The sequence below is a fragment of the Oncorhynchus masou genome, chromosome 17, assembly GCF_036934945.1.
Source record: "Oncorhynchus masou masou isolate Uvic2021 chromosome 17, UVic_Omas_1.1, whole genome shotgun sequence".
Taxonomy (NCBI): Eukaryota; Metazoa; Chordata; class Actinopteri; order Salmoniformes; family Salmonidae; genus Oncorhynchus; species Oncorhynchus masou.
Genome location: NC_088228.1, coordinates 40,153,443 through 40,170,507, shown reverse-complemented (window position 1 = coordinate 40,170,507; position 17,065 = coordinate 40,153,443). Strand labels below are relative to the sequence as shown.

The following is a 17,065-nucleotide window of genomic DNA, read 5'->3' as shown; positions in this document are numbered from 1 at the left end:
CCTCTTCTCTAAACATTGCATCCTTCTTGCTAAGCAGGGAACTAAGTGATGTGAGGTGGTATTCATACCCCACTTTGGGTCGATTCTCCTCCTTATCTCTAAACATTGCATCCTTCTTGCTAAGCAGGGAACTAAGTGATATGAGGTGGTATTCATACCCCACTTTGGGTCGATTCTCCTCCTCATCTCTAAACATTGCATCCTTCTTGCTAAGCAGGGAACTAAGTGATACGTGGTGGTATTCATACCCCACTTTGGGTTGATTCTCCTCATCTCTAAACATTGCATCCTTCTTGCTAAGCAGGGAACTAAGTGATACGTGGTGGTATTCATACCCCACTTTGGGTTGATTCTCCTCATCTCTAAACATTGCATCCTTCTTGCTAAGCAGGGAACTAAGTGATGTGAGGTGGTATTCATACCCCACTTTGGGTCGATTCTCCTCCTCTTCTCTAAACATTGCATCCTTCTTGCTAAGCAGGGAACTAAGTGATATGAGGTGGTATTCATACCCCACTTTGGGTCGATTCTCCTCCTCATCTCTAAACATTGCATCCTTCTTGCTAAGCAGGGAACTAAGTGATATGAGGTGGTATTCATACCCCACTTTGGGTCGATTCTCCTCCTCATCTCTAAACATTGCATCCTTCTTGCTAAGCAGGGAACTAAGTGATGTGAGGTGGTATTCATACCCCACTTTGGGTCGATTCTCCTCCATATCTCTAAACATTGCATCCTTCTTGCTAAGCAGGGAACTAAGTGATGTGAGGTGGTATTCATACCCCACTTTGGGTCGATTCTCCTCCTCATCTCTAAACATTGCATATTTCTTGCTAAGCAGGGAACTAAGTGATGTGAGGTGGTATTCATACCCCACTTTGGGTCGATTCTCCTCCTCATCTCTATACATTGCATCCTTCTTGCTAAGCAGGGAACTAAGTGATATGAGGTGGTATTCATACCCCACTTTGGGTCGATTCTCCTCCTCTCTAAACATTGCATCCTTCTTGCTAAGCAGGGAACTAAGTGATATGAGGTGGTATTCATACCCCACTTTGGGTCGATTCTCCTCCTCATCTCTAAACATTGCATCCTTCTTGCTAAGCAGGGAACTAAGTGATGTGAGGTGGTATTCATACCCCACTTTGGGTCGATTCTCCTCCTCATCTCTAAACATTGCATCCTTCTTGCTAAGCAGGGAACTAAGTGATATGAGGTGGTATTCATACCCCACTTTGGGTCGATTCTCCTCCTCATCTCTAAACATTGCATCCTTCTTGCTAAGCAGGGAACTACGTGATGTGAGGTGGTATTCATACCCCACTTTGGGTCGATTCTCCTCCTCATCTCTAAACATTGCATCCTTCTTGCTAAGCAGGGAACTAAGTGATGTGAGGTGGTATTCATACCCCACTTTGGGTCGATTCTCCTCATCTCTAAACATTGCATCCTTCTTGCTAAGCAGGGAACTAAGTGATACGTGGTGGTATTCATACCCCACTTTGGGTCGATTCTCCTCATCTCTAAACATTGCATCCTTCTTGCTAAGCAGGGAACTAAGTGATACGTGGTGGTATTCATACCCCACTTTGGGTCGATTCTCCTCCTCATCTCTAAACATTGCATCCTTCTTGCTAAGCAGGGAACTAAGTGATATGAGGTGGTATTCATACCCCACTTTGGGTCGATTCTCCTCCTCTTCTCTAAACATTGCATCCTTCTTGCTAAGCAGGGAACTAAGTGATGTGAGGTGGTATTCATACCCCACTTTGGGTCGATTCTCCTCCTTATCTCTAAACATTGCATCCTTCTTGCTAAGCAGGGAACTAAGTGATATGAGGTGGTATTCATACCCCACTTTGGGTCGATTCTCCTCCTCATCTCTAAACATTGCATCCTTCTTGCTAAGCAGGGAACTAAGTGATACGTGGTGGTATTCATACCCCACTTTGGGTTGATTCTCCTCATCTCTAAACATTGCATCCTTCTTGCTAAGCAGGGAACTAAGTGATACGTGGTGGTATTCATACCCCACTTTGGGTTGATTCTCCTCATCTCTAAACATTGCATCCTTCTTGCTAAGCAGGGAACTAAGTGATATGAGGTGGTATTCATACCCCACTTTGGGTCGATTCTCCTCCTCATCTCTAAACATTGCATCCTTCTTGCTAAGCAGGGAACTAAGTGATACATGGTGGTATTCACACCCCACTTTGGGTTGATTCTCCTCATCTCTAAACATTGCATCCTTCTTGCTAAGCAGGGAACTAAGTGATGTGAGGTGGTATTCATACCCCACTTTGGGTCGATTCTCCTCCTTATCTCTAAACATTGCATCCTTCTTGCTAAGCAGGGAACTAAGTGATATGAGGTGGTATTCATACCCCACTTTGGGTCGATTCTCCTCCTCATCTCTAAACATTGCATCCTTCTTGCTAAGCAGGGAACTAAGTGATATGAGGTGGTATTCATACCCCACTTTGGGTTGATTCTCCTCATCTCTAAACATTGCATCCTTCTTGCTAAGCAGGGAACTAAGTGATATGAGGTGGTATTCATACCCCACTTTGGGTCGATTCTCCTCCTCATCTCTAAACATTGCATCCTTCTTGCTAAGCAGGGAACTAAGTGATACATGGTGGTATTCACACCCCACTTTGGGTTGATTCTCCTCATCTCTAAACATTGCATCCTTCTTGCTAAGCAGGGAACTAAGTGATGTGAGGTGGTATTCATACCCCACTTTGGGTCGATTCTCCTCCTTATCTCTAAACATTGCATCCTTCTTGCTAAGCAGGGAACTAAGTGATATGAGGTGGTATTCATACCCCACTTTGGGTCGATTCTCCTCCTCATCTCTAAACATTGCATCCTTCTTGCTAAGCAGGGAACTAAGTGATATGAGGTGGTATTCATACCCCACTTTGGGTTGATTCTCCTCCTTATCTCTAAACATTGCATCCTTCTTGCTAAGCAGGGAACTAAGTGATATGAGGTGGTATTCATACCCCACTTTGGGTCGATTCTCCTCCTCATCTCTAAACATTGCATCCTTCTTGCTAAGCAGGGAACTAAGTGATGTGAGGTGGTATTTATACCCCACTTTGGGTCGATTCTCCTACTTATCTCTAAACATTGCATCCTTCTTGCTAAGCAGGGAACTAAGTGATACGTGGTGGTATTCATACCCCACTTTGGGTTGATTCTCCTCATCTCTAAACATTGCATCCTTCTTGCTAAGCAGGGAACTAAGTGATATGAGGTGGTATTCATACCCCACTTTGGGTCGATTCTCCTCCTCATCTCTAAACATTGCATCCTTCTTGCTAAGCAGGGAACTAAGTGATATGAGGTGGTATTCATACCCCACTTTGGGTTGATTCTCCTCCTTATCTCTAAACATTGCATCCTTCTTGCTAAGCAGGGAACTAAGTGATACGTGGTGGTATTCATACCCCACTTTGGGTCGATTCTCCTCCTCATCTCTAAACATTGCATCCTTCTTGCTAAGCAGGGAACTAAGTGATATGAGGTGGTATTCATACCCCACTTTGGGTCGATTCTCCTCCTCATCTCTAAACATTGCATCCTTCTTGCTAAGCAGGGAACTAAGTGATATGAGGTGGTATTCATACCCCACTTTGGGTCGATTCTCCTCCTCATCTCTAAACATTGCATCCTTCTTGCTAAGCAGCGAACTAAGTGATATGAAGTGGTATTCATACCCCACTTTGGGTCAATTCTCCTCCATATCTCTAAACATTGCATCCTTCTTGCTAAGCAGGGAACTAAGTGATGTGAGGTGGTATTCATACCCCACTTTGGGTCAATTCTCCTACTTATCTCTAAACATTGCATCCTTCTTGCTAAGCAGGGAACTAAGTGATATGAGGTGGTATTCATACCCCACTTTGGGTCGATTCTCCTCCATATCTCTAAACATTGCATCCTTCTTGCTAAGCAGGGAACTAAGTGATGTGAGGTGGTATTCATACCCCACTTTGGGTCAATTCTCCTCCATATCTCTAAACATTGCATCCTTCTTGCTAAGCAGGGAACTAAGTGATGTGAGGTGGTATTCATACCCCACTTTGGGTCAATTCTCCTACTTATCTCTAAACATTGCATCCTTCTTGCTAAGCAGGGAACTAAGTGATATGAGGTGGTATTCATACCCCACTTTGGGTCGATTCTCCTCCATATCTCTAAACATTGCATCCTTCTTGCTAAGCAGGGAACTAAGTGATGTGAGGTGGTATTCATACCCCACTTTGGGTCGATTCTCCTCCTCATCTCTAAACATTGCATCCTTCTTGCTAAGCAGGGAACTAAGTGATATGAGGTGGTATTCATACCCCACTTTGGGTCGATTCTCCTCCTCATCTCTAAACATTGCATCCTTCTTGCTAAGCAGGGAACTAAGTGATATGAGGTGGTATTCATACCCCACTTTGGGTCGATTCTCCTCCTCATCTCTAAACATTGCATCCTTCTTGCTAAGCAGGGAACTAAGTGATGTGAGGTGGTATTCATACCCCACTTTGGGTCGATTCTCCTCCTCATCTCTAAACATTGCATCCTTCTTGCTAAGCAGGGAACTAAGTGATGTGAGGTGGTATTCATACCCCACTTTGGGTCGATTCTCCTCCTTATCTCTAAACATTGCATCCTTCTTGCTAAGCAGGGAACTAAGTGATGTGAGGTGGTATTCATACCCCACTTTGGGTCGATTCTCCTCCTTATCTCTAAACATTGCATCCTTCTTGCTAAGCAGGGAACTAAGTGATATGATGTGGTATTCATACCCCACTTTGGGTCGATTCTCCTCCATATCTCTAAACATTGCATCCTTCTTGCTAAGCAGGGAACTAAGTGATGTGAGGTGGTATTCATACCCCACTTTGGGTCGATTCTCCTCCTTATCTCTAAACATTGCATCCTTCTTGCTAAGCAGGGAACTAAGTGATATGAGGTGGTATTCATACCCCACTTTGGGTCGATTCTCCTCCTCATCTCTAAACATTGCATCCTTCTTGCTAAGCAGGGAACTAAGTGATGTGAGGTGGTATTCATACCCCACTTTGGGTCGATTCTCCTCCTCATCTCTAAACATTGCATCCTTCTTGCTAAGCAGGGAACTAAGTGATGTGAGGTGGTATTCATACCCCACTTTGGGTCGATTCTCCTCCTCATCTCTAAACATTGCATCCTTCTTGCTAAGCAGGGAACTAAGTGATGTGAGGTGGTATTCATACCCCACTTTGGGTCGATTCTCCTCCTTATCTCTAAACATTGCATCCTTCTTGCTAAGCAGGGAACTAAGTGATGTGAGGTGGTATTCATACCCCACTTTGGGTCGATTCTCCTCCTTATCTCTAAACATTGCATCCTTCTTGCTAAGCAGGGAACTAAGTGATATGAGGTGGTATTCATACCCCACTTTGGGTCGATTCTCCTCCATATCTCTAAACATTGCATCCTTCTTGCTAAGCAGGGAACTAAGTGATATGAGCCTTCAACGGTTTCTCCCCTTATCAGTACTGTCACATGCAATTGTTTTCCCTGCACTCAGCACATTCCAAGCTTAGTTGTCTTACTACATAGAACCATTAACTTCTGACTCCTTTATATACCATACGATCTATCGTGTCTTTAATATCTCAATGTTCAAAGTTACCCCGAATCCAATTGTATGAGCATCTTCCCTAAACTGAACTATTTATTTCAGATGCTCCCATGCTATCTCCCAGTTTCCCTTTTCAAAATAATTACTCAAAGCGTCGCCAAATTTATATGGGGCAATAAAAAACCTAGGATCATGTTCTCCACGCAATTGAAACCTGATTCGAAGGGTGGTCTTGCCCTTCCCTCCCTTCAATTGTACTACTGGTCTGCCCAAATCCACAACATGCTAACATGGATCACAAACGGACAAGACTCCAATCCTGTGGGTCATTGCCCCATAAGCTCAATTATATTCATTAATAACTTTAGTGAAGTGGGCAACATAGCCAAAACATTTACGATTTATAGCACCCTATTAGCATAGAGGGACTGTAAGAAATACCTCCTAAATATGTTCTCACTCGCCTATAGTATGCAAACGGAGCGGCAGGTAGCCTCGTGGTTAGAGCGTTGGGCCGGTAACCGAAAGGTTGCTAGATCGAATCCCTGAACTGACAAGGTAAAAATCATCGTTATGCCCCTGAACAAGACAGTTAACACACTGTTTCTAGACTGTCATTGTAAACAAGAATTTGTTCTTAACTGACTTGCCTAGTTAAATAAAGGTTAAATAACGTTTAAAAACAGATGTGCCAAAAGCCCAGAGTGATGCCATTGGCATACTCTAGGGATCAGGACCTTTTCAGACCTGTTTCATCAGAAAACCACTACACTGAAATCCTTTCAATTACTCTGCGGTGAATTCAATGTGTCACGATCCATTTTTAAAAAATATCTTCAAATTAAACACGTCATTTCCTCATTTACTTCCAAGGGGAGGTTTAGGGCTCAGCTGAATGAAGTTGAGACCCTTCTTGCTATAGCACAATCCATCAAAGGCAAAATCTTATATCTAGACTCTTTTCTGAGAAAGGGGGCTCTTCCTTTACTCCTTTGAAAATAATCTGGGAGAAGACCTTTGTCTGACTATCAGTGATGAGTTATGGGCGGATGTTTGCGACCGGGTATACTGCTCCTCTACTAATGTAAATATTAAAGAATCTAATTACTAACACCCCAGTAACACCCCAGTGAGACTCCATAGAAGGAATACAGACATTTCTCCTGATTGTGTAAAATGGGTACCTCTGAAAGTGGACCCTATTACGCATGTATTTTGGAGTTGGAGAGAGATTGCCAAAATCTGGTCATCTATAAATACTGCTGCACAGAAAATACTAGATGTACAGTTTGATATGACCCCGTGTATCTATCTATCTTAATGCCCAGCAGGACTTTGTTCTTGATCCTGACAGAGTAAATGTGTTTATGACTGTGACATACTTTGCTAAGAAATGTATTCTCCTATTGTGGGCTTCTAATGCTTCTCCTACATTTAAAATGTGGATTGACCAGATTGTTGAATTTCTTCCTCTTGAAAAGCTCACTAATGACCTCCGCAAGAGACAGTTTGATAGACTCTGGTCTCCACTACTCAACTATATTTCAAATTGGACAGAGTGAATGGGGTGATTAGGGAAATGAGCAGATACATATTGTGTAAGGTGTTGTAAAAACTAGTTATTTGCTCGTCGTCTCAGCTAAGGCTGGAAATGGCTAATAGGAAAGCTGACCGTGCTGCTGCAAGTTTGTTTTGTTTTAGATTTTATTATATTATTTATGTCTGCCACATCTGTGAATGTGGAATGTGTTTTGTTGGTTGATTTGAAAAACAAGAACTTAAAATGTTAAATTGAAAAAAATTACCAGAGATTCTCACCTGGCCCATATTAGGCAATCGGTATTACTGGGCTACAGCCTTCAGAAAGTATTCATACCCTTCGACTTATTCCACATTTTGTTGTTACAGCCTGATTTTAAAATGGATGACAGATTTTTTAATGACACAGTGAAAAAATGTTTTTAGACATTTTTGTTAATGCATTGAAAATTAAATACAGATCCTAAGTATTCACACCCTTGAGTCAATACTTTGTAGAATCACCTTTGGCTGTGATTACATCTGAGTTTTTTGGTGGTAAGTCTCTATGAGATTTGCATAATTGGATTGTACAATATTTGCCCCATTATTATAAAAACAAAATTCTTCAATGTCTGTCAAGTTGTTTGTTGATCATCGCTAGACAGCCATTTTCAAGTCTTGTCATAGATTTTCAAGCTGATTTAAGTCAAAACTGTAACTAGGCCACTCAGGAAGATTCAATGTCATCTTGGCAAGCAACTCCAGTGTAGATTTGGCCTTGTGTTTTAGGTTATTGTCCTTACACCCAGACTCCTATCTGAAAGTATGGCCTTTCTCTTGCATTTCAAAGATGGAACAAAAAACAAATTAAAAAACACGTTTTTTGGTTTGTATTATCTTTTACAAGATCTAATGCACCGGACCATTTATCGGATCATCAAGAACTTCAAGGGGAGCGGTTCAATTGTTGTGAAGAAGGCTTCAGGGCGCCCAAGAAAGTCCAGCAAGCGCCAGGACCGTCTCCTAAAGTTGATTCAGCTGCGGGATCGGGGCACCACCAGTACAGAGCTTGCTCAGGAATGGCAGCAGGCAGGTGTGAGTGCTTCTGCAAGCACAGTGAGGCGAAGACTTTTGGTGGATGGCCTGGTGTCAAGAAGGGCAGCAAAGCAGCCACTTCTCTCCAGGGAAAACAGGGACAGACTGATGTTCTGCAAAAGGTACAGGGATCCCCTTCCGATTGTTTAGGGCATCCGGAAAAAAGATTGTCCGGAGAAGACAAGGTGAGCGCTACCATCAATCCTGTGTCATGCGAACAGTAAAGCATCCTGAGACCATTCATGTGTGGGGTTGCTTCTCAGCCAAGGGAGTGGGCTCACTCACAGTTTTGCCTAAGAACACAGTCATGAATAAGGAATGGTACCAACACATCCGAGAGCAACTTCTCCCAACCATCCAGGAACAGTTTGGTGATGAAAAAAGCCTTTTCCAGCATGATTGAGCACCTTGCCATAAGGCAAAAGTGATAACTAAGTGGCTCGGGGAACAAAAGATTGATATTTTGGGTCCATGGCCAGGAAACTCCCCAGACCTTATTCCCATTGAGAACTTGTGGTCAATCCTGAAGAGGCGGGTGGACAAACAAAAACTCACAAATTCTGACAAACTCCAAGCATTGATTATGCAAGAACGGGCTGCCATCAGTCAGGATGTGGCCCAGAAGTTAATTGACAGCATGCCAGGGAGGATTGCAGAGGTCTTAAAAAAGAAGGGTCAACACTGCAAATATTGACTCTTTGCATCAACTTCATGTAATTGTCAATAAAAGCCTTTGACACTTGTGAAATGCTTGTAATTATACTTCAGTATTCCATAGTAACATCTGACAAAAATATCTCGACACAGAAGCAGCAAACTTTGTGGAAATTAATATTTGTGTCATTCTCAAGTACACATACACGCACTCATCATGTGCAGCTGCTACTCTGTTCTTTATTCTTACTCTTATGATTATCTAGCCTGATGCCTAGTCACTTGACCTTTATCTATCTCAAATATCTCTTACCTGTGATCTGGTTCTGGTACTCCCTATATATAGCTTCATTCTTGTGTATTTTTCTTCTTCTTTACTCTACATCATTGGGAAGGGCTCATAAGTTAGCATTTCACAGTGAAGTCTACACCCGTTGTATTCGGCGCATGTGACAAATAACATTTGATTGAATCGTATTTAAGTACATTTCCTTGGATAGATATTCATAGGCATCCTATTCTATTTCATTGAGACCACACATGTAGGCGCACTTGATCTCGCATGTAGGAGAGGTTACTGAAGTTGAAGCGGTGAATTCTGAGTGTGTGTGAATAGGTGATAGGTGCTTTTAATACAATAGGTTGGCCTAGGCTAACGCACACAAAGCAGAAAGACACCCGTTTACAAATAATCTGCAGGACCCCAAAATATTTTAATCCCAAAATTCTCTGTCTGACAGCCCGCTCCCGCCCGCAGTTTGTAAAATGCTGACTGCGCCACGATGACCTCTGTCGGGGCCCCCAGGTGCAGCCCTCTATCACATAGCCATAATTATGCATTTCTGTATTGTATAGATCAGGGACACATGATGTCATTCTGTTTCCATCATTCTGTTAACAGGTGTTAATCCACTTCACTTAATGTAGTTCAATAACCAAAATCATTTTTTTCCCCAAATGTAGTGTGTTATGTCACAGCTCACACCCCATTCTTTCTCCAGACATCTTTTAATCTTAATTCAGAGTATTTATGTACCGTTTTGGAAAACTTGGTCACATAAAAAAGCGATTTTTAAAGTCATTCTGTTACAAACCTTTACATTTGTAATGTTCTTCAAGTACATCTGTTTTTATAAAATGTTCTGTCAGTTGGTGAAAATAGTCATGGTTTGTTTAACTTTGCAATTAATGTTTTTTGTTTTGCATACATTTTAAGGTGAAAAATCTGATGCTCAGTGTCATTCTGTTATCATGGAATTGCCTCGCTAACATTTGCTTTGCCATAGCTAGTAAGGGCTGAGACCTCATGATACGATATCACGATACTTAGGTGTTGGTGCGATATGTATTGCTATTCTCAAGATTCTATACCGTATGTATTGCGATTTGATATTGCGATTCAATGATCCAAACATATTGCTCACTATATAGAGAGACTATAGGGTGGCGCACAATTAGCCCAGCGTCGTCCGGGTTTGGTCGCGGTAGGCCGTCATTGTAAATAAGAATTCGTTCTTAACTGACTTGCCTAGTTAAATAAGTTAAAAAATATATAAAAAAGACAGTTTTGAACAGTCATAGAAATAAAGGTGCTGAAAACATGATGGCTCACTATTCAAAAAGAAGATGGAGAACAAGGTATAGGAAACATATAGGATACTGGCACAGTTACAGCCAACGCTACCTAGCAACCCCAAAAATATATATGCAGTCCCAGTCAAAAGTTTGGACATACCTACTCATTCAAGGGTTCTTTTATGTTTACTATTTTCTACATTGTATAATAATGAAGACATCAAACTATGAAGTAACACATATGGAATCATGTAGTTACCAAAAAAAGTATTAAACAAATTAGAATGTATTTTAGATTCTTCAAAGTAGCCTCCCTTTGCACACTTTGCACACTCGTGGCATTCTCTCAACCAGCTTCATGAGGAATGCTTTTCCAACAGTCTTGAAGGAGTTCCCACATATGCTGAGCACTTGTTGGCTGCTTTTCCCTCACTCTATGGTCTAACTCATCCCAAACTACCTCAATTGGTTTGTCGGGTGATTGCGGAGGCCAGGTCATCTTGATGAAGAACTCCATCACTCTCCTTCTTGGTCAAATAGGCCTTATACAGCCTGGAGGTGTGTTTTCGGTTATTGTCCTGTTGAAAAACAAATAATATTCCCACTAAACGCAAACCAGATGCGATTGCGTATCGCTGCAGAATATTGTGGTAGCCATGCTGGTTAAGTATGCCTTTGAATTCTAAATAAATCACAGACTGTGTCACCAGCAAAGCACCATCACACCACCTCCATGCTTCACGGTGGGAACCACACATGCAGGGATCCTCTGTTCACCTACTCTGTGTCTCACAAAGGCACGGCAGTTGTTACCAATAATCTCAAATTTGGACTCATCTGAGCAAAGGACAGATTTCCACCGGTCTAATGTTCGTTGCTCATGTTCCTTGGCCCAAGCAGGTCTTTTCTTATGAAAGCAATTTGACCATGAAGGCCTGATTCATGCGGCCTCCTCTGGATGATGTTGAGATTAGGGATGCATCGATGTGACATTTTTGCCTGTATGTCCCCATAACCAGTAAAACATAATCAAAACCTATTTATTTAACTTACTTGTTGTTCAGTCTCAACCAGTATTTCATCATACATGTCAAGCAGTGAAGTTTCAGCTCTGTCTGTCCGTGGCCTCTCTTCCTCAGTGAACACTGTCACTGTGTCCGTTTCCATTCTGTCCAGCTGTGTCTGTAATATTTTACGTAAACCCCGTTTCTTGTCTGCATCAAAGTAGCGGTCCTTGTACCTAGCATTGAGCATGGTGGCGATTCAGTAAAGTGGCTCAGAGAGAATGCCGCTGAATTACTTGTTTACAGCCTCTTGTAGAGTATTTTTGCATGTTTTAACCCCACGGTATGTGTTGGCAGTTGAGCAGGTTGCACAGAAACCCAGCCTAAAACTCCAAACAGCAATCAATGCAGGTGTAGAAGCACAGTGGCTAGGAAAAACTCCCTAGAAAGGCCAGAACCTGGGAAGAAACCTAGAGAGGAACCAGGCTATGAGGGGTGGCCAGTCCTCTTCTTGCTGTGCCGGGTGCAGATTATAACAAAACATGGCCAAGATGTTCAAATGTTCATAGAAGACCAGCATGGTCAAATAATAATAATCACAGTGGTTGTAGAGGGTGCGACAGGACAGCACCTCAGCAGTAAATGTCAGTTGTCTTTTCATAGCTGATTATTCAAAGTTTCTCTACCGCTCCTGCTGTCTCTAGAGAGTTTAAAACAGCAGGTCTGGGACAGGTAGCATGTCTGGTGAACAGGTCAGGGTTCCTTAGCTGCAAGCAGAACAGTTGAAACTGGAGCAGCAGCACGACCAGGTGGACTGGGGACAGCAAGGAGTCATCAGGCCAGGTAGTGAAAGAAAAAGGGAAAAAGACAGAATTAGAGAGCGCATACTTAAGTTCACACAGGACACCGGATAGACAGGAGAAATACTCCAGATATAACACAAACTATTGCAGCATAAATACTGGAGGCTGAGACAGGAGGGTCGGGAGACACTGTGGCCCCGTCCGATACCCCCGGACAGGGCCAACAGGCAGGATATAACCCCACCCACTTTGCCAAAGCACAGCCCCCACACCACTAGAGGGATATCTTCAACCACCAACTTACCATCCTGAGACAAGGCTGGGTATAGCCCACGAAGATCTCCCCCACAGCACAATTCAAGGGGGGGCCCCAACCCAGACAGGAAGACCACGTCAGTGACTCAACCCACTCAAGTGACGCACCCCTCCTAGGGATGGCATGGAAGAGCACCATTAAGCCAGTGACTCAGCCCCTGTAAAAGGGTTTGAGGCAGAGAATCCCAGAGGAGAGAGGGGAACCGGCCAGGCAGAGACAGCAAGGGTGGTTCGTTGATCCAGTGCCTGTCCGTTCACCTTCACATTCCTGGGCCAGACTACACTCAATCATAGGATCTACTGAAGAGATGAGTCTTCAATAAAGACAAAGGTTGAGACCGATTCTTCGTCTCTCACATGGATAGGCAGACCATTCCATAAAATGGAGCTCTGTAGGAGAAAGCCCTGCCTCCAGCTGTTTGCTTAGACATTCTAGGGACAATTAGGAGGCCTGCATCTTGTGACCTTAATGTACTAGTAGGTACGTTATGTTCTGTGGAGCTCTGTATTTTTTGGTGGCGTCAGTACGTCATCTACCTACATTATATAGGTATGCACATCAGCATCAAATTTGACATCGGACCGATGCTGATGTTGGCATTTTTAGCTAACCAATTCCGATATGCTTGCCGATTTATATCATGCATCCCTAGTTGAGATGTGTCTGTTACTTGAACTCTGACACATTTATTTGGGCTGCAATCTGAGCTGCAGTTAACTCTAATGAACTTACCCTCTGCAGCAGAGGTAACTCTGTGTCTTCCTTTTGTCTTTTACCAAATAGGGCTATCTTCTGTATACCTCTCCCACCTTGTAACAACACAACTGATTGGCTCAAACGCATTAAGGAAATTAATTTCACTAATTAACTTTTTATAAGGCATACCTGTTAATTGAAATGCATTCCAGGTGACTACCTCATTAAGCTGGTTGAGAGTGTGCAAAGCTGTCATCAAAGCAAAGGGTGGCTACTTTCAAGAATCTCAAGTATAAAATATATTTTGATTTAACTTTTTTTGGTTACTACATGATTCCATGTGTTATTTAATAGTGTTGTCTAAACTATTATCCTACAATGTAGAAAATAGTAAAAATAAAGAAAAACCCTGGAATGAGTATGTGTGTCAACTTTTATCATTTGTATAATTTTTACACAGCGATTCTTGGAGTCAAGGTATAGATATAATATTGCGATATGGAACGATCAACCCACCCCAGCACTACTAGCTAGTGCATTTAGCAAAATGGTATTTAGCTAGCCAACTATCCAATTAGAGTTAGCGATTAGCATTGTTAGGCAAATGGCAGCTTCCTTTAGTGTTTTGCAGAGTGCAAGAAACACAAAATAATAATAGCCTAGAATAGAAACATCTGGATTCATATTTAGAAGCAATGTGGAAAGCAGCATCTTTCTTGTTTTAGAAGAATCTGTTGTGAATGATTTGACAGCATGCTGAGAGAATGGAGGAACTCTCTGCTGGCTGCTTGAGTGACAGGTTTGGTGTGTGTGTGTGGCCCGGCAACTGGATGCAAGCAGGAGTGGGAGAGAGGGTACTCTGCACTCGGGGGTTGCGGTAAAGCGTAGACTGATCATTAGTAACAATTGTTATCTAGGCGATATTCTAGGTGCTCTGGTGCTCCCAAAAATTTGAATTCCAGGTTACACAGAAAAATATGAGAGCATATGCAACCATTTTGGTTGCATTTAGAGCCCTGCTCACAGCCTCTAATCCAGAGGTAGACAAACCCAATTAATATCCTTCAATTCATAAAATGTTCATCATTTATCAAACTGAAAAGAAACCAATAAATGAATGTACTCAAAACAAAACAAAATTATGATAATTGTCCCATACAATAATCTGTACTTTTTAAAAGTTTTGTTCAAATGTATTTTTTATTTTTGGCAACCCCATTGTAGTTCCCTGGAGACCCCACTAGGGGGGTTGCAGCCCCTACTCTGAATGTCACTGCTCTGATCTTATCTACCACTCAGGCTAGGAGCAGCACAACTCTCAATGTACTCCACCATAGATCCTTGTGTATGGGGTTACTGAATCAGTCTTCTCTTCAGGCTATGCTCCTGAGTCCCAGTCCCTCACACTGTGTGTTTGTGTAATCTTATCTACCTCTCAGGCAGCTTCTTAGGCTAGGAGCACAACTCTTACTGAGTTTACATAGACTTGGGGAAAGTCTTCAGTCCATGCTCCCTCATCCCATCCATCCATTCTATATTGTGTGTGTCTGTCTGTGTCTCTCTGTCTAAACGAAGACCAGAAATCTTGGAGTTAGACGATTCCAGATCTCTTGCTGATTTCCCTCCTCATTCCAGGAATGTTATAACAGCATTTTGCAACCCTTGTCTGTATGTGTACTAATGTTATCAGAACATAGGCCTAATCTCTCTCCCCTGTTTCCTCCTCCTCCGCAGTTACACAGTGGGACATGCAGAGCCAGGCTGTGTCCCTGCGGTGGTAAGGTCCAGACAGCATTTTCCACGGTCATGGCGTCAGATCGAGAGGGGCGTGGGTGTGAGCTGCCCATTGCCCCAGGCCAGGTGTACATTGAGGTGGAGTATGATTATGAGTACAAGGCCAAGGAGCGCCAGATCTCCATCCGCCAGGGAGAGTGCTACATGCTGGTGAAGAAGACCAACGAGGACTGGTGGCAAGTCAAGAAAGAGGAGGGGACCAAGGCGTTTTACATACCAGCGCAGTATGTCAGAGAGGTCCGCAAGGCCCTCATGCCCCCTCCCAAGCCTCTGCACCTGGGGCATCACGGTGGGGGGAGCGGGGGGAACTCGGTCTTGGTCAAGGCAAGTGTCTCTAATGAGAACCTGAACTTGACCAGTTTCAGCCGGCCCTCTCCCTCGTCACACTCCCCCTCTTCATCGTCGGGGGCTGCCCTCACCCCTCCGAGCCAGCACAGGGACAGGGACGCCAACCAGAATCCTGGTAGAGACCCTGGCAGCCTCACAAACCATGACAGGGCCCTGGCAGACATTATAAAGAACAACCACACCCACCCTCACAGCCATGCTGCTGGACGAGGATGTAACACGCTGCCCCGTGCCTCCCCTGAGCTCCGCAGGGTGCCCCTGAATGTGGAGATGCCCCCGGGGCACTGTGACTCAGAGGGTTCGGAGAGACGCAACGACTCGGAGTCTGGAGACGAGCTGAGCAGCAGCTCTACTGAGCACCTGCAGGTAAGAATGGAAATATCTTAATTTCTCTAAAGTTTTAGATGGAAGCTGGTGATTTTCATTATGGGGTTTTTACTTCTGCAAAGCTGACTGTATGAAATGTTTTCTTGCTTTTCACCAAATCAAATGTTATTTGTCACATGCACCGAAGGTGTAAACCTTACCGTGAAATGCTTACTCCCTTAACCAACAATGCACTTCAAGAAATAGAGTAAAAAAATATTGACTAAATAAACAAAAGTAAAAAATAAAAAGTAACACAATTAAATTACATAACAATAACGAGGCTATATACAGGTGGTACGGAGTCGATGTGCGGGAGTACAGGTTAGTTGAGGTAGTTTGTACATGTAGTTTGGGGTAAAGTGACCATGAATAGATAATAAACAGCGAGAAGCAGCAGTGTAAAAACAAAGGGGGGGGGGGGTCATTGTAAGTAGTCTGGGTGGCCTTTTGATTCATTGTTCAGCAGTCTTATAGCTTGGGGGTAGAAGCTGTTAATTAGCCTTTTGGACCTAGACTTGGCGCTCCGGTACCACTTAACATGCAGAGAGAACAGTCTATGACTTGGATGACTGGAGTTTTTTTACAATTTTTGGGTCCTTCCTCTGAACCCGCCAAGTATATAGGTCCTGGATGGCAGGAAGCTTGGCCCCAGTAATGTATTGGACCATTAAGCCCTCTGTAGCGCTTTATGGTCAGATGCCGAGCAGTTGCCATACCAGGCGGTGATGCAACCTGTCAGGATGCTCTTGATGGTGTAGCTGTATAATTATTTGAGTATATGGAGACCCATGCCAATATTTTTGTCAGTCTCCTGAGGGGGAAAAGGTGTTGTCGTGCCCTCTTCATGACTGTCTTGGTGTGTTTGGACCATGATAGTTTGTTGGTGATGTAGACACCACGGAACTTGAAACTCTCGACATGCTCCACTACAGCATCGTCAATGTTAATGTGGGCCCTCCTTTCCCTGTAGTCCACGATAATCTCCTTTGTCTTGCTCATATTGAGGGAGAGGACAGGCCACCACACTGCCAGGTCTCTGACCTCCTCCCTATAGGCTCTCATCATTGCCGGTGAACAGACCTACCACTTTTGTTATGTCTACAAACTTGATGTTGGAGTTGTGCTTGGCCATGCAGTTGTGGGTGAACAGGGAGTACAGGAGGGGACTAAGCACGCACCCCTGAGGGGCCCTGGTGTTGAGGATCAGCATAGCAGATGTGTTGTTTCCTACCCTTACCACCTGGGGGTGGCTGTCAGGAAGTCC

The 17,065-nt window shown here is 43.4% G+C and overlaps 1 protein-coding gene across 5 annotated transcripts in view; it reads left to right on the top strand.

The window, feature by feature from the left end:
• Nucleotides 1-17,065, top strand: part of LOC135559036 (rho GTPase-activating protein 12-like) — a 156,642-nt gene that overhangs the window by 28,686 nt on the left and 110,891 nt on the right. For all 5 annotated transcript variants that reach the window (XM_064993356.1, XM_064993355.1, XM_064993353.1 and 2 more), the window contains exon 2: nucleotides 15,025-15,798. In XM_064993356.1, coding sequence (XP_064849428.1) covers nucleotides 15,097-15,798 — 702 coding nt within the window. In that variant the 5' untranslated portion in view covers nucleotides 15,025-15,096. The remainder of the gene's footprint in view (nucleotides 1-15,024; nucleotides 15,799-17,065) is intronic.